This window comes from Nasonia vitripennis, chromosome 1, assembly GCF_009193385.2.
Source record: "Nasonia vitripennis strain AsymCx chromosome 1, Nvit_psr_1.1, whole genome shotgun sequence".
Classification (NCBI taxonomy): Eukaryota; Metazoa; Arthropoda; class Insecta; order Hymenoptera; family Pteromalidae; genus Nasonia; species Nasonia vitripennis.
The window spans coordinates 12,057,331-12,079,932 of record NC_045757.1 but is presented as its reverse complement, the minus strand read 5'-3'; the positions used below and the strand labels follow the sequence as shown (position 1 = coordinate 12,079,932).

General features: G+C 43.0%; 2 protein-coding genes across 2 annotated transcripts; one reads left to right on the top strand and one right to left on the bottom strand.

The window, feature by feature from the left end:
- The first annotated feature begins 4,114 nt into the window (after window positions 1-4,114).
- Window positions 4,115-8,960, top strand: LOC100114914 (probable cytochrome P450 6d5). The gene is made up of 2 exons (XM_008215969.3): window positions 4,115-4,202; window positions 5,810-8,960. The coding sequence occupies exon 2, from the start codon at window positions 6,332-6,334 to the stop codon at window positions 7,829-7,831; it is 1,500 nt and encodes a 499-aa protein (XP_008214191.1). The 5' UTR covers window positions 4,115-4,202; window positions 5,810-6,331; the 3' UTR covers window positions 7,832-8,960.
- A 1,741-nt stretch (window positions 8,961-10,701) lies between these two features.
- On the bottom strand, window positions 10,702-22,207 carry LOC100114962 (DNA fragmentation factor subunit beta). Its single transcript, XM_001599758.6, has 7 exons — window positions 21,758-22,207; window positions 20,603-20,704; window positions 14,189-14,318; window positions 13,418-13,629; window positions 12,947-13,263; window positions 12,145-12,498; window positions 10,702-12,043 (listed from the first exon to the last, which is right to left on the bottom strand). The coding sequence occupies exons 1-7, from the start codon at window positions 21,818-21,820 to the stop codon at window positions 11,884-11,886; spliced, it is 1,338 nt and encodes a 445-aa protein (XP_001599808.1). The 5' UTR covers window positions 21,821-22,207; the 3' UTR covers window positions 10,702-11,883.
- Between the last annotated feature and the right edge of the window lie 395 nt (window positions 22,208-22,602).

The window sequence follows — 22,602 nt, the reverse complement described above, 5'->3', positions numbered from 1 at the left end:
TTAGAATCCCAGAAATCGTCAAGGAGCTAGGCGAGAGAGCGTCGTGAAAGATACCGCGCATTTCTCAAACTCTCCTCCCCTCTCTGGCGTATTTTTTCCCAGTATATATATATAGCACGGTCCATTTCGTTCGGAAAAGTTATCCCGCTTCTTTTTTCCGCCTCCTGCAGCAGGCGGCGCGGCGGACCCGTTTTCGCACTTGTGAAATTTGCTGCCGCGACCCCTTGCGGAGACAGAGAGAGAGAGAGAGAGAGAGAGAGAGAGAGAGAGAGAGAGAGAGAGAGAGAGCCGCATGATTTACGGATCGGACTGCACACGTGGAGCGTGTTGATCTATACCCGCGTATAGACGCGACGCTCTGTTGTGCCTGTATGAGTCTTCCGCATGTGTGTGCGGATGTAGAGTCGCGAGTGCTTTTGGGAGAACCAATATTAAGATATACCAGGGGTGAGGGGTCGGTGTCGAACACGGCGCGTATGCACGCGTTGTTTATTATAAGACCTGAACGAAAAGCGTCAATCGAGAAAGTTCCGAAAATCCAACTTCCAGCAATAGAAAACAATCTTATTCAGCATCGAAAGTAAAAATGACTGCGGCGCGTCGCTTTTAATAATTTATAAATTCCCTCTCTCGCGACGTCGTCTCGGCGTAATTTCTCGTTACAGCATCGGTGCGGGACCTTGCGCATATTTCGCTTAGTTTCGACTGACGGATTAGCATAATTCATTTGCATACTCGCCGCGTTTTACTCCCCCGCAGAAGACCGCGTATACCGTCGGCGAATCTTCATCTTAGTCCGACTTGAAGGACTACGGAGATATGCTTCTTGAGGAAATCCGCAAAAATAATACAAAAAAGGGCAGCTCGCGCAACCCCTCGCTCGGTCTACTGCGCGGTATACTTATACGCTTTGCGCGATCGCTCAGCCGTACTCATGAATTTCAATTTTCGTTCGTCAAGGCATTCATTTATCGAAAGCGAAGAATCGTGTTTCGTGCCTCTCCATCATCGTTCCTGAAAGCGTATTTTTCGATAATTTTCGCGACAACGACGTTCCAACGTCTCGCATTATTGCTATTCAATTGTCGAGAGAGGATCTAAATTATTGCGCGCGAGTATCAATTAAACTCATCCGCAAGCCAATCTCACTGCACCGCATAATCATTCGACGTGAAATACGCCCAGTCTATACTCCTAATGGGTTAATTCATCTCTTTGCTTCCTCTCCGGCCGCCTCTTCCCCCTTTTTTTCCTTCGAACGCGCTCGTCTTACTTTCAATTACGGCACAAGCTCACCCCCCTCATATCTCCCGGAACACCGCGATGCACAAGGCCATTAGGTATTCCGCGCGCTCTCTCTTTGGCCGCGATATCTATACGCTGAGCGAGTTCTTCCACCTGCGGCGGTAAATTACTGATTAGAGGCGGAGAGGCGCCGCGCGCAATTACAGTTTAAACGCGCGTAAGCCATCGCCCGGCATTAGATCTTCCCTCGACTGCTGCTGCTGCTGCTGCTACGCTCTCGAATAATTCAAAAAGCAATTTTCATGAGACGTGCGCCGGGGAGAGCGCGTATGACGTTCTTTTCTTCTCTTCCTACTGCCTGACGGTTCTTTTCTCGTCGTCGTCTTCGTCGTCGTCGTCAAGTTTTGAGGAGAAGCTTATTCCATACGTTTTGAGTTGTTCCCGACTGGGACAGGCTGACAGGCGGGGTATACGGCAGATGATTCAGTTTTCTCTCGGTGTATCGGAATTTCGCAGGGGCGAATTTAATTCGTTCTAAGACTACTCGACGGTGATATTTTTGCATACTCCTCAAGCACGTCTCTTCCTCCCTAAAACGCAGTTGCGATAAACTCCGGCGGCATAACGACGATAAATTCGGCTCAAGCTCGAGAGTGCGTGGCATCTCTCTCCCCCGTATTATAACAACATTTTCGCGCGTAACACTCACGAGCGTGCGCATTAATTTATGCGCGTCAAGGAAAAATGCGAGTATAAATCGCGCGCGAGATAACCGCCCGTCCGCGTGTCCTTAGACTCAGGATATACACGCGTATACGCGTCCCCAGTTCCGGGCTCCTTTGAACGAGCGAGAGAGAGAGAGAGAGAGAGAGAGAGAGAGACAGAGAGAGAGAGAGCTGTATTATAAGATCCTCAGGATCAGCCGACAGGCTTTACGATGCTTTACGAGGGCCGCTGCCTCGGTGTAACTCTGAGGTATTTTAAACGTCGCGAGCTTGCGACCTTGAGAGGAAGAGCGCCAGGATATCGCTTGGGCTCTGCGTTTTAACGCTGCGGCGAGTGTCTACTCGGTGATAAGGCGAGACGAGACATGCGCTCGTATTGCAGTTATGCAGTACGTGGGTTTGAGCCGACGTGTAAAAAAATAAGTGGCAGTACTGTAAATAGAAAAGCTCGTAGTAAATCCGCGAGCGAATAACGCGACCGTTGAACAGAGCCTCGGATATAATAAAATTACGAACGAGTCGTGCGTCCAGTTGTAAACGCTTTAGAGAGACGACCGACCACCAGCTAATCACCTTTCTTCGATCAAAGCTCGTGACCGCCGATAATCCGGATGAAAATTCGCGTCGGCCAATCCGCGCTGATAAAGCTCAGGAGTTATCCAGCCTTGTCGTTGTGCGCTGCTCCGTGCGGGAGGATGACGAAAAAAAAGTCTCGAGCGGATAAAACCGCTAGTGATAAATCCTGCGTATCGTCGCACGATAAAGGGTCCGAGCGTATGCTCTGATCAAATTTCATGGCGACCGCGAGGCGATTCGAATTTAAGCGGTCGGCGAGAGGAACGAGAGAGAAAAGCTCTGGGCAAAGGGGAAAATGAGTGGCGCGTATAGTTGCGATCGCAGCTGTGCGCAGGAATTTAATCTGGCCCGACTTTACGCTGAATCCGGACGTCACGGTGTGATTTTTCTTTTTCGCGCGTTTGCCAGCTCCGATGTTTTGGAAAATAATCGTTATCGGTCAGTGCGGAGAAATATTTCGTGTAAGATGTTATCATGTGATAAGTTTTTTATGGTTTAAAAATTTTTAAAACGACTGTTGGTGAATGAAATAAAAGTTTATAATGTGGTTTTTATGCCACAGTAAACGAGAAAGCGTTTCAGGAAAGTGACGAGGGTCCAATCGAGCGCAAAGACGATCCAATCATGTGTATATTATCGTGACACGCAACAATCTTCTCCGCGTTTCAGCGGATGTAGCTAAATATTGGTTTTTCATTTGAATAACAAAAAAGCTGCACGTGAGCACATAGTCGCAGACGCTAGCCGCACAATCGTCGTGTTTTATTTCATTGGTATCGAAAGAAGGGTCGACTTGGATAAATAAAGATACCCATATGATGAATACAAGCCCTGCGTAAATGATACTAGGGGACAACCAGATTCTAATTGGGATTCACACCGAGCCTTTATAGGGTAGATATTGCAACTATACCGAAATTATAAAAGAATAAGACGCAGTGCATTTACAAAAAATGTATCCTATTTTCAAAAATTATATGTCACGTGATGCTTCTTAACTTCATCTCAATAATTCACATTGTCAAGAAGAAAAAACAAAAATACATCTAATAAAATTTCAACTTTATCTCATAAACTACCAAAATTATGCATTACAGTATAACAACCTAAACACAGCCATACACCGGAGCCGCTGAACAAAACAAAGCACCGACCCCGAACATACACGTCCAAATCAAACAGCAGCATCACCACCGCCATCAGTCCGATTGATCCGAAATAATCGCCGGCCGATTGTGTTTCCTCGCGCGCACGCGTCCATCGATTCCCCGAGTCGAACTTTTCCAAACTACGTATACAGCGGAGTATAGCCTTGCGGAATCGGCAACATATTGCGGGATAATTTGCCGCGCGCCCATAGAGACGCACTCGGCTGCGAGGGCTCGAGCCAGCGAGCCGCGAAATCAAAATTTATTTAGGAGCGCGGGAGAGCTCGAAAAAAAATCGGCTAGAGAGACGTTAGGTTATTGGCTGACGTCTGGTATTTTCCACGTTCTCGCAGCTGCCAAATTTTATCGCGACTAGACGAGCGATACTATTTTTGTTTGCTCGCCCGAACGACTGCACTGTCACTCGCTCTCTGTGTGTTCGGGGGACTCTTTCGCTGTGTCGCGTTTTCTCTGATTTTCTTTGTTTGGGTGAAAATTGGGCAAAAGTGTAAGTGTTGCGTTGACAGTGGCTTTGGGTTATTAGTTACAGTTTATCAAGAAACTAATAAGTATTTTGGCGTGAATCAAAAATTAAATTGCTTGAATTTGTTCATGCTAGATAAAACTTCTATCTAGTACACGTGTGCAGAGTATCAGTTTTATTTATAAAAGTTATTCGCGTATTATCGTGGTGTATTTAGATAATCCAAGAGCCGTCTCTGCTTTATCACTATAATTATTTAATCAAAATCAACTGATACTTTGTTTGTAGTTTGTACACGTTTTCAAATATTTTTTCCTTGTTTTGACGATTTGGTCATTCCGTGAGAATTTGTAAATAATGACAAAGCATTTTTCTTATCCTGTGATTCCCCGATCCATTATAGTTGTTTCAAACTCTTTCAAAATATAACTATAGATACAAAAACAGCGGAAATTTTTTGATAAAGCTGGTATGCGTAAGTTTATAGCAAACAGTACTTTGCTAATACTATTTTCGCGGAGAAGACTCTGTTTATAAGCAAGTAATATTCATTAACCTTTTATGCAAAGCGGTACACTCCTTTTCGTTAAACGTAGCTTGCAGCCTGAAAACGCTTGTTTTGCGCCATCTCTGTGTGGAGATGACGCACTGTGTAAGATAATGAGGTGCTACCTACGCGTAGATTTTTCTTGTACCCGTAGTAAGTGCGTAGATTTTTCTCGTGTTGAGTTGCGCGACATTTTTTTCGCGATTTCACTCCTGATATTGGCCCTACGATTAAGAAATTTTGATACTAGAGCCCTAAAAATGTAAGGGTCAATTTGAAAATCATCAAGAGTAATCAATGTAAGGCCCAGCTATGAAGATTCGTGTTGTTAACGTTTAGTGCACCTCTGCGTAGAAACATATTGCTTACTAGTGTTATGCAACCGGATGTCCTTCATATCGTCATTGAGGAGTCAGTTCCCGTTTCAGTATGTGAAATAGTACATTACGCAACTAGTGCGAGGGAAACACGATTTGACTCGCTTCGCTCGGGCGCGAACTACCACGCGTGCGTAAATCGTGTTCCCCTCGCACTAGTTGCGTATACTATTTTTCATAACAAGTGTCGCGGAGCTCGACATTATACTAAATTAGTATATTGTACAAATTTAATTTATTTCATAATGCGAAATAGGCCATGTTCCTGTGAAAGCTTATTCATACAAAAAGTTTGTTAAATTACACATTGTCGCTATATACGAGTGCAATTATACTAAACTAAAATATTTTTGCAAATTTATAAATGAATTATTTTTAATAGAAAATTATTACATCTTTTATCAAAAAATATTAAACTGAAACACAAATATAGTGTATCGTACATTGTAGTTAATTATGATGATTATGTACATTAATTGTAACATTAGAATTATTAAAATGAAAAGAAATATTTTTGTCGATGCTTTCAATAGTAAATGATTGTTCGCTTTTTTCATCACTGTTTTGTCTACGTTTTTTCAACGGCGAACCACATGTAGCTTGCTGTGTTTCGGTTAATCGATAAAATTCATCCTCAGCGTGTGGTTCATTATCATCATCTCGACCTTCTGAATCAAATCTGGTTCTTTTTAACGAAACTGTTACAGATTTTTTGGGTTTATCAACTGTAATTTCTGCTCCAGAAGTAGATGCTACTTGATTGTCACACTGCGGTATGCGATTTCGGGTGGAACTTCATTTCCATAATCGGATATATCGTCTGTATCACAAGAACTGTTATCACTCATGTTTACTTTTCGGTTAGGTACCAATAGGTTATAAACAAGACGTCTTGCTCTAATGATACATAATTTTGCAATCATATATATGTAAAACAAATGACAGCGACAGGATAGGTATCCCCACGCACGCTTCAAATGTTCCCGCGCACGCTGTGAGAGAGCGTGCCTAAGTCGATGACTTTAGCGCCAAAACAAATGACTCTAAGTCGAGCTCCGCGCTAGCTGTTATGAAAAGAATATATCGCTTTGTTTGTATAATAGATATTGAAGTATCTTATCGTCACACTCCTATCAAATATTGTGTTTACACACTGATAAAAGGAATACCACATCTGCACGTGGCAACGCAAGAAATTATTGCCAGTCTCAGTGCTCAACTCGAGCGCGATGGATACATCGTGTGCACTGTTATTTCTCGTGGCAGTTCTGAGCGTCGTCTACTATTATCTAAAATGGCCTTACACCCACTGGAAGAAACAAAAAGTAAAGTGCGTTCCTGGCACGATTCCGGCTTTCGGACATCTCTTGCCAATTCTGTTTTCGCGTGAAAGCTCATCGGATCTCTTTACCAAAGTTTACAGAGATTATGAAAAAAGTAGTATGGTCGGGATGTACTTCTTTCGAACACCCGCTGTACTGGTGCGTGAGCCGGAATTAGTGAAACGCGTACTAGTTAGTGATTTTCAAAGCTTCCAAAACAACTTATTACTCTTGAATCCGAAGATGGATCCATTCATGTCGAAGAATCCGTTCTTTTGCTGGGATGAGGACTGGAAAGCAATGCGATCTCAAATGATCAACAACATGTCGCAAAAAAAGTTGAAGATCTTTTTCGGTATCATGCACCGGGTGTCTGACAAGTTTGATGATTATCTTTCTAAACAAGTTGGAAAAGCTGCTGACCTCGAAGTAGACATTAAGTATGTCATACTAAGATTGACCGGTGAGTTGGTAGCTAATACAGCTTTTGGGATCGAAGGTGGTGGCTTCGAGAGCGAAATCAGTCCTCACAGTTTCACCGGCAGAGTGGAAAATATGTTGAAGCCGACATTCACCACCATCTACAGGCAAATGTTAGTCTTGTATCTTCCGGAATTCGCTTCGGCTCTCGGACTAGGTTTCCTCACGAATTCGTTGGACAGCTTTTTGATAAGCACAGTTGACAATATCATGCGTCACCGAAAAGAACAGGGGCTTGTCGTTGATGACTTACTTCAAATGATCATCGAAGCATCCGATGATTTGGATCCTAAAGTTGTCGCTGGCAAATTGAGTGGATACTATTTCGATGCTTACGAAACCGCAGCCACAATGGCATCCTTTGCTTGCTTCGAACTGTCTCATAATTCGCAAGCGCAAGATAAAGCCCGCTCGGAAATCAAAGAGATTCTCGATAACTACGAAGGGACGTTGAGTTACGAAGCTCTGAAAGACATGAAGTACCTGGAGCAAGTTATCCACGAAACCATAAGATTGTACCCCATTATAGGCGCTGCTTACAAAGTCTGTACTCGGAAGATTACGCTCGAGGGATCTGATGGACAAAGTTGTTGTTTGGAGCCAGGTAACATTGTGGTTGTACCCATACTCGGTCTGCATACGGATGATGAGTACTGGGAGAATCCTCACAGCTTCGATCCGGACAGGTTCAACGAAGAGAAGAAGAACGTGACGAAATTTTCTTTCTTACCCTTTAGCGAAGGGCCGAGAATGTGTGCGGGTATGAGGTACGGAATAATGACTGTAAAGACAATTTTGGCTACGATAATTAAGAGTTATACAATTGAAACTTCACAGAAGACTAGTAGACCTCCAAAACTTGAGACTGGAAGTGTGTTAACTCTTCCTGCAGAAGGATTGTATGTGAAATTGAAGAGGATTGGTTGACAAATTTTATCATCAAAAATAATTTTACAGAATCATAGGCGATTTTTAAAGCATTTTTATTGAGTTTTCACGAAGTTATTCCATTGTTACATTTCATAGTATAGTCAACATTACGATTTAAATACCAGCATTACTTTATAAATATGTAAACAAATCTTGTAAAAAGTTTATACTGTCAATCAAAGCAGTACGCTTTACAAATAAACCCAAGTATGTACGTATATGTCTCTTTGTAACATTAAAAATATCGATTGTGAGTATACATAACATTTTCGTTATCGAATAGTAGGAATATATATATATATATATATATATATATATATATATATATATATATATATATATATGTTTATCATCGAGAAAAATACGCTTAGTCATCATATCTCATCAGCGTTATCCCACTCGTTTAATATGTGCAAAACATCCATCCAGAGCAAACGCTTATCTTGTTATACAAAAGAAATGTTTCGAAATAAACGTTCAGTTCTAAACTGGTCTCTATACGAAAAAACTCGTCTGTATATAAAAATAGCCTGAACCAACGACTCCGTCTACATCTTCATCTCGGATTAAAATTGCATCAGATCCCTAACCGTGTACAAACACATCCTTCCAAAAATATCCATATTTTCATCCACGCAATTTGACGCTCTAAAATCACTTCTATATAACCTACGCAACTTTTCAGAAACGTTTACAATGCACTTTTTAAAGGTTCGTCACTCCATTGTCTAGGAGCACGCGAATGCACAGTGTTCCGACGATTTGTAATATCACGCATATTTTGATAGTAGCCTCTTTTACATGAGTATTATACGCACTACTGTTATACATAGTAAACTTACTTTACGACGTGGACTACGTGGCTATTACACATTTTATCTGAACTCAAGGATGGAAAATTGAAAAAAAAGCTACGCTACAGTATAATGAATTCATGCCTGGACACGTAGGTAATATCCTTTTGTGTCGTCTGCCACAGTTGTTTAAGCTGACCCATTAGTTTAGCCACGCGGTACATGAATAGCGCTTGCAGAAGCGCGTCGCAGCTACCTCGAAAGTTTAGTATTGCCAGAGGAACGCTTGGTTCAAATTCAATTGGCTCTAATTTACCTACGGCTTCGCAGCGTTCTACACAAATGCCTTTGACGATTATGATAGAATTGCTACATGACGGTATATTTATTATCATCGATAAGAGTAGTTTGATTATCCATTTATCAATTGTATCAACGTAAATAATGTTCACGCGTTGTTTGCCTTTTGGAGAAAGAAGAAAATTTTCCTGATTTTTTCAAAACTTAAATTCACGTACAGTGTATTGATACTGTAAGGTCAAGTTTTTTTTCTTATCACAGAATCGAGTGATAATGAGATTTCAATTTCTATTTTGTTCATGTCAACGATTAGATTCTATTTTAATCTAGCAATCTAAACACTTGGTCTTACTCTAATATGTATATATATTTTTGTAACATCAGATAATATAACGTTATCTTATATATTCGTGAAGCTCTTCTGGTAATTTCCTTTTATTATTTTTGAAGCGGCAACGTTCAAGCCTATAATCAGCATAGCGTTTCTTTTATTTATTGCAGGCGTTAAGTCTCTAAATTTTCTTTCTTCATTCTTTCATCCGCAAAAATATATTCCTTAAAAATAGAAACTGATCTACAGTAAATTCAGAATAAAGTTGCATTGCAATACCTTTGTATAATCGAAACCAGAATATAATTTTCGCAACAGTTCAAACGTAATGACATACCGACGATTATACCAATCGCCAACAGTCTCGCAACAAACCAAAAAGTAACAAACGATTACACGCGCATCGCGATTCGGACAGTGCGCCGTGCGTCACGCATCGGATAAAAAACAATAACAGTTAAAAAAAAGTCACATCGTCGCAGCGACGCTCGTTAGCGCTTTGATCATCGCAGCTCATTGCGCCTATACACCTATATATATGTGTGTGTGTGTTTCGCTAGGAGTAGCTCCGCTTACCCTGTGTGTTAACGACACAGTCCAGCACGCGGCAGCTCTGCGTTTCTTTTTCTTTTATTATATCGAACGTTCGAATGCAAGGAGGGAAATTACGCAGTGTGCTTTTATACGCTTATTATCATCGCTTGCGCTCGCCGCGTGCTTTTACACTGGATCGAGCCGAGGGTCAACTTGGTCACTACTTCGACGCTGCTCCTTTTTCTAATTCTGTCGGCAAATTATCGATTCAATAATTCGTGATTAAGTTTGCAGTTTCCATAGCGCATTCAGAGTTTGACGCGAAGCGTTGAATAATCGCAGAATTTGCATATCATTCGACCGCGTGCAAAAGCAAACTTTCCCGAAAAGCTTTCCACCGGCAAACTGCCATAAATAGTCGGTCCTTTCCCTGCAGCCCTTGGCGAAAAAGAAAATAATATACCACGCTAACCGAAGGGGTAAACTCGCAACACTCGTGCAAAGCAGCGACGCAAGCGAGGGAAAGGATCTAACGAATTTGTCTCGGTGCCTCGCGCTGCGGTAGATTAATCGGCGCTGCCTGGAGCGCAGCAGCGACGAAAAGTAACCCCCGAGTGCGCCCTCGGCTTTGGATACATATATAAGGGAAGTGAATTATCCTAGGCAACATAGATCAAGGGACGGAGGCGGTTTGGGTGTGGTGCAAGGTGTATGCTGCGGCATAAATCAATGGCGCGTTTTGCACTTGGGAACTGTTTCGCCCCTTTCGTCCTTCCTTTTTTCCGCGAGAACGTAGAACTGACCGCCTCGCAGGGATCGGGGCTGTGTATATCGCAGACGTCCATAAAACTTTGCGTGTATATCAGAACTTATATATTGTGGTACTCTATATTTCGGCTGTTATTTATTCTCTCTCTCTCTCTCTCTCTCTCTCTCTCTCTCTCTCGACATCTTATTTTCTACTCGGCCGTCGCTCTTTTACGAGCGCAGTTTTGCGGAATTACAGCGCCGAGTTCCGAAGGTACTTCGGGCTGCGATGCGCGATCTCGGGAGGAAACATTTGAGAGAGAGAGAGAGAGAGAGAGAGAGAGAGAGAGAGAGAGAGAGAGAGAGAGAGATAGACCGCTCCGCGCCACATCTTTAATGTGAAAAATATTGCAGTCGAGCTCACTGCCTTTCAAGCGTTCTTTCTCTTAGCAAAACCTAAAACTTGTTTTCGTCCCCAAAACATTTTCCGTTCAATACTTCTCATATGCCACCCGAGCTTCATATGCACGTATTTTTCACACCCTCCTTTATATCGATGCCGTAAAAAGCAAAGGCTCTCCGAAGATTCGGATCGCGCGTTAACCCGGAATCATAAACGTAACTCGCGCGTGGGCGTATACGTGTGCCAGTGCGGATGTAGCAAACTTTTCGAGCGATCTAATCGATGAACGACGGCAATTCGCGCGGAACCCAACAAGTTTAGTGTTTCCAAGAAAATTACCCGGTGACTTTTGAAAGACAGTCAGCCGGAAATCGCGCTAAGTGTCGGATAAAGCTTCTTCTCGGTTCGCTGATTTCAACTGGGTCTTTTGCAACGTATCGATGGAGAAGGTTAGAAACGTAGTCAGAGTTACCGGTTTTTTTCTTTCGTAAAGAGATTCTCTAGGATCAGTCCAGAATTCATCACACGTCGTGTAACGTCCGTAAATGTGTATAATAAAGTAGAGTTTCGCGTTCTCGATGCACTCACATTTGCAAGGTCAACATTTGCTAAACTATGCGAGATATACATGTCTAAACATAACGACTCTATGCAATGTATACATTTTTTGCAGCTACGTATAATAGTATGCGCATCGACGTTTCGATTCAAGAGGACTTGCGCGTATATAAAGTCCTCTTAAACTGATGCAATAAGCGTCGATATTATATAGTATATTTTTGCATCCTCCTTAGTGTATAAATATAATTGCTCTCTTTTCCTCGCATATAACAGAGTTTCTTTCTAGAGTATCACGCTTGCTTTCTTTCTTGAGTTTGTGTTACGATTAGTCGTAGATTCAGTATAATGTATAGATATAAGTACGTATTGCCATGTCTGCTTATTTGTGCGCGCCCTTGTCATGGCACACGATGTGCACGAGCCTTAAGTTCTGCACGGTAAAGAGATTATTGTAGAATTCCAGGACGTCCTTCTCATTCATGTCGCCCTTCTTCGAAACCTTCAGGAGCTGTGGCACCAGAGTCCTCGATCTTTCGATTCTGCGAAGAAACGAGTGATTAGAAAACCGCGTGACAGTTTGAAGCATCGAAATGAATAATGAAAAATAATGTAAATATAAAATCGACTACGCGGGGCTCACTTATGATCGAGATTCCAGGTGGAGAAGAGCACGAGCTCCTCCCTGGACCTGTAGGGATTGATCTTGTGTCTGTCGGCGTAGAGGCATTTGTCGTTCTTCCAGACGCCGCTGCAGCGGAACTCGCCAGTTTCGTCGCACAGCGCCGTCATTTCCCCTTTGCTCCTTTCCACGAGCTCGTAGGGACATTTTTCTCCCGCCTCCTCCCGCAGCGGTTCTTTGCTCTTCTTCGGATCATCGCTCAACTCGTCCTCGACTTCCTCGGCTTTCCTCTCCGTCGCCGATCGTACGAACTTTTTTGCGTCTACCTCATCGTCGTCCTCGTCTGTACAGTCGACGCTCAGACCCAAGATGTACCTAGTGACAAATGAATTACTATTAATCCGCTCGGCCTTTTTTTGACCACACAGTGTGTGGAAACTTTTTCCGAAGATTTTACGCTGGTGCAGTTGCTTTTAGCATTATTACGAACCTCGTGGGAGAGTGTCGAAAATATTTGCTCGAAGTGAAAAATTAAAACAAAAAATCTGCGTTACTTTTATCCTCAGAATAAACCATTCCGTTTATAAATTCGTCCAATTTTAAGCGTAGACCGCGTACAGACCCTGCCGCATCGGCATTTATATTCATATAAATTCTGATGAAGCCGCATAAAAGTGTTGGTGCAAACGCGGCCAAAGCCATTAAATTGTTAATACACGAGTTCGAAACAAAAGTCGCGAAGAAAAGTCGTGAAATCAAATAGGCAATAGTACCGTATCGGTAAATAGCATATTTCTCGGGAAGCATAAACAAGCCGGCGTACCTCTCGTAAGACGATATGCTCAGTTTGCAGGGGCAATGCTCGTAAGGACAGTTCTGGGCGCTATCGGTTTCGTCGTCGGACTGGCTGCTGCTAACGCCTTCCTCGGGTTTCGACTTGATAACGGAGCGGGTGCGATCGAAGTAATGACCGAAGTAGTGGTCCTTCCGCAGTTGAAGCTTGAAGAAGACTATCACGCGCTCGAGTTGCCGACGAGCTTGGGGATCGGCGTCGTACACTTCCGACGATCTGACCTGCTCGATTGTCTTGTAGAGATAGCCTCGGATCCGGTCCTGGCAACGACGGTGAAGGTAAGCCTCCTGGTACGTAGAAACGACAAACTTATCGTTAATTATTTCAAATTAGCTTGCGAGTACCCTACGAAAAGTTCTTATACAGACACCGAGTTAAATGTTGAATTTGCGAGATCAGTTGTAAATCCGGATGAAGTTAACCCCGTGCTATAACACATACCTTAGTCGGCGAGTTGGTTTCTAATCCAGCGAACCACTCGGGATGATCCTCGCGCCTGCTGCAGAGCGTCTTCTTATCGTCGTTATTCAGTGCCCTGTTGAGCACCGCTATCTTTATTTTGAGCTTATCCGTGAGAAATCCGGCGGCTCGTTCCCCACTCTTGAGAAAGCTCTCGTTCACCTTCCTCAGCATCTGGTAAAGCACATCCGCTTCTGTTACAACGACATAATTCGACATACAGAAATGTGATCATATGCAGGCGAGTTATACGAACTAGGCCAATGGCAAACGTGTATACGCGCGCGAAGGTCATAACCTCGGCAATATAACGTGAATCTCTCTTTGCGCGCATTGTCTACAGTCATTCGCTTTGTATTGTACGTTTCCAACTTTAAGCGATACTTTACTGGGTCATATACGCGGCCTCGTGGCTATTCACTATTTATAATGATATAAACGTCATCAGAGAAAAACTAATGTTTTATACTCTATTCTTTTTAGTCTATTCCGACGCTTCGGTGTATTTATGTACCGCTGATGCAGGTGATTTTATTCTTACAGGCCAGCATTGAGATAGCTTCATCTAAATGTGCTCATCTAATTATACGCAGTACCGCTTTTCCAAGCGATAAACTTTATAATTTTGCAGTAAAGAGAAGCGGTGACTATTTCTGAGTGAAGCTATAGAGCCATAAACATCTTTGAGATGTTCTTCATAAGCAACGTCGTAGCAATTTCAAAAACAAACAAAAATTTCAAGTTATACTTTACCAGTCAGAAGTTTCTCCCCAGGTCGCCGGAGTATGAGAGTGGTCTGCGGCTCGAGCGTCGCAAAGTAGTCTTCGTCGATCTCCGAGCCATCGAGCAGGAAGATCCCGATTCTGGCCAAGTCGTCCTTCACCTGTAGTCATTCAACGCGCGACTTTAATTAAAATCTCTCACCTCATCGTACGCATATTAAAAATTTCTCCACGTCGAGCTACACCGAGAGGCCTTGAAAAAACTCGCGTGCAATAATCGATGCTTCGTGTCCCGGTCGGTGAATAAAAAATAAGGCGTAAGATACACGGCACGATGCAGCCTATATTTACACGTCAGCTAAGAATTAGTTATCGGATGACAGAGTCTATTGCAAAGTAAAAAGGTCGAGGTCGCGGGGATTCTCGGAAATTAATTTCTGGATAACTTTCAAAGCCGAGCGGGGCGCGTCCTTTGTATTCTTTTCGCGCCGTGCTGGGAGATGTACAAAGTATTTTAACGAAATTATAAAGTAATCAAGCCGAGCCACAGCAGTCGCGCTGGAACATGGCGGAGATCAATTGTCGCAGTCGACTGTTTTCACCATTTTTCCAGTAACATGCTACTGTGCGCTTTCATCGATTTCATGGGACGGCTTTACCGGAGCTTTTGTTTACGTTTCAAAGTACGCAGTTAGTGCATCAACAGTAGCGCGATGCTGCATCAGGGAAGCTCGATTGCGCGCAATAAGGGATTTTAATGAAAAAAATAAATAAATAAATAAAATGCTGTACATCGACGCAGAGATTGCTCTACGTCGAATTGAATGTGGAGAATTTAGCGGAGTATTCAAAGATTTTCCATAAACCTGTAATCGATAAATTTTTCGATATAACTGGATGTACGGGAGCTTGCGTGCTTTGTGCTCTAAATAATATCACATCGCGGCTGGTGAAAATTTATTGGATATCTATATTCGATCACACTTTTAACGCGGCATTTTAAACAAATTATGAACGCAAGTTTAATTTGTGTTTCTCCGTAAAAACGTTTTTGTTAAGTTCTGCAAAGCATTTTCTCCAACTCCTCGCAATCTTTCGAAGCCACATCGCTTACGGAAACAAGCGTATAAATCAAGACTAACATAAACTTCATCGCAGTCTTCATCTTGTATCTTATCAGATCAATTTAAGTAAATTTCCGAGAACTTTCCACTTTCCTTTCTTCCGCGCTTCAAAATTGTGTTACAACTCGTGTAAACGCAGCCCCGTTTCACGCTATGCTGACTGAACAAGAGTAAAGAAAAACAATCCAAATTTCCCTACATCGATTTTTCCGCTTATTGACTCTATTTCACATATTCAACTACTTCCAAACCGCATAGCTCCTTGTCCCCTTTCCTGGAATAGTAACCAGTCCTTCAAAAACAACTCACTTCCTCGAACAAAAAAAAAAAAAATCACAGCAGAATGACGAAGACGTCATATCTAAATAAACATCAGCCGAAAATCCTGTTTAATTCCGCGACGAGCAAAAAAAGCTCTCTCCGTCCCCGACACGGAAATCCTCGCAGAAATCGCAACCTCGCAACCCCGAACTACAGCTACACGAGCCTCCTATACACACCCTCTCTCTCTCTATATATACACGCAATAACAGACTTCCGTCCCTGGCATCACGACTTTATCCTATTCGCGCACACGAGACCTTGGATCTTCATGGCTCCTGATCTCAAAATTCCGTCGTAAAGCTGGACCTACATTTCGCGCGAAATTACAGAAGGCAACCGAGGCAAAAGAGGGGAATAGAGGAAGCGAGGAATTAAGGTCGTTGATACTCCCACGGCGAGATAATGCGGATGAGAAGGCGTCGACGATAGCAGCCTTGACCCTGCGGTATTGCCGAAGGCGAAGCTTTCGAGGTTCTTTCTGGTTGGCTCAGCGCTTTTTGCCTTTCTAATTGCGGAGGCGACTAATGAGATCGGGATGTTATACGAACGGGTGAGAGGGTGTGAAGTACTTTTGTTGTTGTAGAGGGTCGGGATTTAAAAAAAGGGTGACCCGCGAGAGATTTTCTATAAGAGGATTTTCGCGTCCGCTTCAAGCGTGGCTCGAGCTCTCTGGTGTGGAAATTCCTGCCACGCTCGATATTCCATCGCGAATGGTATAGATACAATTTTTAATGCATCTCAATTACTGTAGCGTGAAACTACCAACATCGAAATTACCAGTGAGTAGCAGTTAGAAATCTGAAAAGCTTCAATATTGATTGAAGCAGCGACGTTCAGTTAATTAGCAGTCGCATCACACACATCGTCCGAGTTCTACCGTTTCCTCTCTAATTAACGCAACCTTTATTTAAAATTAAGCTTCCGCGCGTAATTACAAAACCGCTATCTCATTACTATACACGTGTGATTTTCCTTCTCGTCATCGTTGGCCATTTTTCCGCGCCTGCTGGTGCAGCACAAAGAACCCAAAAGTTCTAAACGTATGTCAAGTTTTACGCGCGGTATTCTATAATTAGTCGATGACCTGTGAAGCGCTACCCTACAGGTGGCAGAGTCGAGTTGATGCTCGAAATGCAAACTAGGAGAAATCGAGTCCAAACATTAGGTGAGCTGAGAGTGGACACTCTCGTCGAGTCAACTCAAGGGTATCATTCACTGAGTGTTAGTAAATTTGTTTACCTCCCATTGTAGCATATACAAGCTAAAAAATGCGTTTTATCAGGATCTAATAATCAAGTTCGACAGACGAGAGAAGCTTCTCAGCTGCAGCTAAGAAGATCCGCCAAGTCGATTAAGGCAAGGATGCAAGGATGCTCCCAAGTTCAAAGTCGTTATGTACGCTTGCCGCCCGCGGGGCAATCACGGACATGCAGCGTTGTAGCTGAAAGCTCGACAAAAGCACCATCCAATCCCGACCAATTAACACGCGATATCCCACGCACAAACAAAAAATCGAATCAGCAATTCAAATCGTGCGCATACGCACCAAAAAGGGCTGCTGTTAGAACCCATAAACTGTGCTAGCGAAAGGAGAGGAGCAAGCGCCAGCTAGTGGCACACGCGCGCTCTGACCGTGACATTGAAAAGCGGAAGTGGCACGGGGGCATTGATTCCCAAGGTCGGCTGCTGCAACCGGGAGGACGAGCGAGCTCCGGTGCACGACTACGTGGCCCTGGCCTGATTCGCCAGACTCCGCTTTTCCCAGGCTCGCACGGCTGCCCGTTCGATAGAGCGACGACGCGCATCAAGGACGTCCGGCGCAATCAAGCGCAGCCAACCCCCTGATGTAGGGGTGCTGCATGGATCTCTGATTGTAGCTCAGCACCGACTTGATTTCCCATATGGATACGTCTCTCCATGATCGTTGGCGATTTGTGGATCCAACTGTTTCATGGAGTGCGCAACGGGTTATCGATTTTTCGAGAGGCAAGCTGCGAGGGCTGCTGTTAAGGGGACGAGCCGAGAGCGGTACCAGTGATGGCGTCTCCGTCGCGCGTGGGAGGGGGAGGCGGCTGCGAGACCTTGAGAGAGCTTTCAAGGACTGCTGAGAGTTGGACACGTGGTTCCTTGTTTTCGTGGACGGCCGCTGAATGGGACGAGGGCTGGATTATAAAGCGACGAGGTTTCCGAGTCTTTGGTGCTTGGCTCGTTAGCGTGTAGTATCAGGGTACAGTCGAGCGATATGAGCCTCGTTAAAAGTTGCCGCGAATTCGACGAACCAAAGTGGATGTTATTTGGGCGAGAAAAATTCGAAAGAAATTGAATCTCGCAATTGCAAAGTTTGAAAGGACTGATATGTTTTTCGCACGTCAAAGAAAAGGTATACAGGCAGCGATTCCTTTGAGGACAAAGTTCTATGTCTCGTGTAGAAGACTGAACAGCTCATTAAACTTTCAGAAGCTTCGCTTTTCTACCTGGTTTACCGTCCTCTTTGATCATTTTTCAATAGTTTTTTGAAATTTTTTTGAATATAGTTTTCCCGTATTTTCACAAACAGCTGGAGAAAATTCAGCGAATCGAATGCAACTTGAGAGAGTGTTATGCCAATAAAGTAATTCACGTCTTATATTGCATCGCTCAATGGAACTGAGAATAATTTCAGTTCGAGGTCGGAGAAAAAAATTCATCAATAACGCGTACACGCGCTTTATTGAATTTAAATTGAAAATTAAATTTTTCCGGTAAACATCGTATTTCTGATCTGCTATTCGAAATGAAGTTTCCGTCGACCATACGCGACCACATACATTAACTTTCCCAGAAAATACGTGGTGTCCCATTCGAAACGAACGTGAAAGAGTTGGAATTATACTTTAGAACATCAATAAACAAGCCTATGTTGTTAATTCACTCGAGGCAACCGGTGTACGTTCAGCGAGGATTTGATTGGATTTCAGGATTATTAAACAACGAGGCGCGCTCGCTAAGTAAATTAATTTACGTAACGGATAATATAGCTCGAGCTTATTATTCGCGAATAAATAGCGAACAATGCCGGATTTACCGGCTGAACATTTCATTAAGAAACTAATTAACGAAGCCGTTATTCCGAGACGCCGAGCTTCTTAATACTCATGCGACGCGCACCTGTGCGCGAAACTTCTCTGATTTACATTGGTCTATTTCCTTTTTGCGATTTTTCTTGCGCCGAAGAAAAGAAATGCCTCGATATCATGAATAATGCATCTCGCTGTACTCTTTCTCAAGTTCAAAATCTCTTTTATCGTGCGGCACCTTCTCGTTCGCGAGATTTTTCACTCGCTCGACTTTACCTTTTTCAGCTATAACGCACGCGATTCCCCATCGAGTTAATTTTCCCATGGAGACAAAGCAAGGGCTCATTAGCATAAGAGCCGCATAGCTCCTTGTTAAATCAAGTGCAGCAGCTGATTTGCACTTGTGCAGACGTGAAATATCCCTGCTGAACTTCGCAATCGAATTAGTACCCTCTGCGTGTATTATTTTCGGACAACAACGGCAGCGGGAGATATCATGATTAACGTCGCGTCCGCGCACTGTTTTAGTTTATCAATCTGCCCGTAAGTATGCCAGCTATATACGATGAAAATTACCGCACCAGCTGCATGAAATTTATAATGCATTCGAGCGCTGTTTTGAAGTCATAAACTCGGATTTCAATTTCCTCTCGTTGCATCCATTCAACGCTACGAAATCATTACGACGCTTTAATAAATAATGCTCACTCTTCCAGGATTGTTTTATTAAAATTAACGTACACCTATAAAAACAGCTCAGCCTCAGTCGTAGGGTTCTCTTGGAACTAATTGCCTTGCGTAGGTACACGCACCGTCGGAGTTGTTATCTCAATACACAGTGGTACACACTAGCTTCAGCAGTGTCGCTTATAATTGCACTGGCCGTCTGTATGTCGGAGGGCATAATATAATATATAGGATATTCCGATGGCTCGGGGGCGATGATTGCGATGGTCTTCCAATGCGTAAACAACTTCGGCACGTGCGATCAAGTATAATGGCGCGGCTATGTGTGTGTGTGTGTGTGTTCTGGCTTTGGAGCTTCATAATAGGGCTGATTTAGTCGATACGGATGTTTGCACACTTTAACATTTGATCGGATTTGCGCTTAATGCTAACCAGATTTATATGGATGCGCGTGCCATTTTCAAGGGCTTGGAAAGTGTGCTTAGGTGAAGGTTGTCTCAAATTTGATTTTATAACGTATATCTCACTGCGTGATAAAGTTTTTTTTAGCAGAAATACGACTGATGGACAATACTTTTATAGCGATCTGTTTTTGATAGCAGCGAGTATAATATGGGTGAAATCTTATTATAGTACAGTCTCTTTGAGATTTTCAGTGGAGAGATGTTGTTAAATGTCCAATATCGCTATAAAATTATACCACCCGCAATTTCCTTTGTGCTCAAAGGCAATGAGCTTTAGCGCATAAAGGACGCGTAGAGTGTGGTACTTTGACAATTGTAGACTCAAAAAGCTCAGTGATTTTAGTATTTGAATATCCATCGAAAAAGATAACAACAACCGAATCTCTTCACTCGCTTAAACGTATTCTCGTAATTAGTACATGACTTCTTATAAATATGAGCCAAAACCAAAATTTACTTGATATCGAATTAATTTTCTATGATTAGGGAAATTCTGTTTGCATCTATTATAGAATAAAAGCATCATTGAACATCGAGTACATTTTTAGAATACATTTTTGCGAGTGAATTCCAGAAAAATGAGCACATTCCGTTTACCCAGACAGTTTGCGCAAGATAATATCTGCCGACAGATAGATAGTAACCATAAAACTGATAAACAAAAGGCAAGCCATAAAAATCTTAGAGCGTATACAATAGCCCAGGCGGGATATTCATTCAATCAGCAGTGAAAATAAAAAGTACTGTGCAATTGCGTAAGACGTAAACAAGAGCAACTCGTATAACTCACGTTGAGTTTGGCGCAGGCCTTCCGCTTGAGCTCGTGCAAGCTGCGGCAGGCGACTCCAATCTTCCTGGTTCGGTTCACGTCCGTTACTTTGTAGCCTCTTAACTGGAAAAGTTTTGTGATTTCAAGCCACTCCGTATAGCGAGAGTACGTATATACAGTGTACACATACGCGTATGAATTTTACATCGGATGCAGCCTTTACTTTTCCCGCGACTGGTGAGCTTTTAAACTACCGAGCTTTCTGAATATCAATTAGGCTTTCTGCGAGGGGATTTTTTCATCAGAATCGAGCGAGCCGAGGCTCATTTTCACCGAGTGGAATTTTTCATTGTCTCGTCCTGAGGGAGAGAGCCTTTATAAGAGTATGAAATTTTAATTACCGAGGCTTTTTAGCTTTTTGTGGAACGCGCGCGAAAGCTTGATACTTATTACGCCGTGTAAAGTAAACAAAGAGCAGCGATTAAAGTTTTTGACGAAAATATTTGCTTGCGTGATCATTTCTTGCTTTTATTTATTCAGCTTGATTTACGGTGTTTGTTACTGAAAGCGCAGAACACTTTGGAATCGCGAAAAAGAAAGACTTTACTTCAATTTACTGTTTTTATATTATTTTCAGAGCACCTGTGGGAAACGCTGTTTCCGCACCGTTACACCACTATACTCTTGATTACATCCGGCGATAAATTTTTTTATTTTCTCGAGCAATCAGGTGGAGGAGAAGAATGAAGGCTAGACGTAGTATATATTTCTTCCGTCAAGTATAACATACTAGGATTCTACTATCGAGAATTGGAAATTATGCTTTCTATTTTTCATACCAGTTTTTTGCTTCGTCAGTTAATCTAAAATTTGTATCAAAAGTTAATAGAAAACCAGGACTGCTTTGTGAATGACTTTATTTGCAAAAACTTTTTTAATAAATGTTACTTGAATTAAAAGTAGTCGTTTCAGATTATCTTATAAAAAGTCAGTCTAAAATTCATAAAAGTCAGCGAACGCGGAAAATTTGAAAAAAAGGGTAACATTTATCTAGAAAAACATGCAGCTTATTATCTCGTGTACTATTTCTAGTTCATGCTTATTTATCAATTCATTATAGTTTTACACAAAACAAAAAAACGTGCGTAAAAATAAAAAAAAAGCAATAAAAATTACCGGCTTTTCGCTGGACGTAGTATCGGTAAGCCTCCTGTAGCACTCAGCAATGAGCGACGACATCGTGTCTTTCACCAGGCACTGCTTGCAGCAGCAAAACAGCTCCAGAAACGAAAAAGGACAAAAACTCGACTCAGCTTCAGCGTATACACACACAGTCGACCTTCTCTCTTTCTGCGAGTATAGAGCGCACGGATAGTCTGTCTCCCTTCTTCTCTCCAGCTGACTGTGCCCGAAACCGGCACGGCCGGAACGCGCACAGCTCCCCCCTGTAAAATCCTCTCGCTTTACTCACATCGCCTGCACGACAGTACATACCAGCAGTACTTATCACCTCAACTTCGACGGCGTCGAGGAATGAAAAAAAAAATCACGAACTAGAGGCTCGTCGATCGAGAGCCTCGACGACGCCACGGAAGAGAGTGCGCGGGTGGACTACTGCGTGTTGCCGGAGCTGCAGCCGCTGCGTTCGCGTCGATCCCCCCACTGCTCTCTCTCTCGCCTCGTCCCTACTACCTTCTCTCTACGGTTTATATATGTATGTGCGAGAGCGGCGCTTCCGTGTGTAAGTCTATGTATATGTACCCCCTTCTTTCTGGCTCTGCGTGCGAGAGAGAGAGAGAGAGAGAGAGAGAGAGAGAGAGAGAGAGAGAGAGAGAGAATCAACCGCGGCGGATTATTCGAATTTTATAGCGCATGTCGTGCTTGTTGTTCTTGCCTGCTCATTCGCGGGTTTCGGCTAATTGGGGATGTTTTGAGTGAGGACGATTGTTTGTTGATAGCGAGGTGAGGGGTTTCGTTTTGAATTTCAGTGGGAAGGATTCTCGTTGAAAATATCACTGCTG

What these genes read in the sequence shown, in the direction of transcription:
- LOC100114914 (XM_008215969.3), top strand. Translation starts at nt 6,332, where the DNA reads ATGGATACATCGTGTGCACTGTTATTTCTCGTGGCAGTTCTGAGCGTC.
- LOC100114962 (XM_001599758.6), bottom strand. Translation starts at nt 21,820, where the DNA reads ATGTCGTCGCTCATTGCTGAGTGCTACAGGAGGCTTACCGATACTACG. An exon ending in AAACCAACTCGCCGACTAAG is followed by an intron (nt 13,264 to 13,417) that starts GTATGTGTTATA and finishes TCTACGTACCAG; the next exon opens with GAGGCTTACCTTCACCGTCG. An exon ending in ACCTGGAATCTCGATCATAA is followed by an intron (nt 12,044 to 12,144) that starts GTGAGCCCCGCG and finishes GTTTCTTCGCAG; the next exon opens with AATCGAAAGATCGAGGACTC.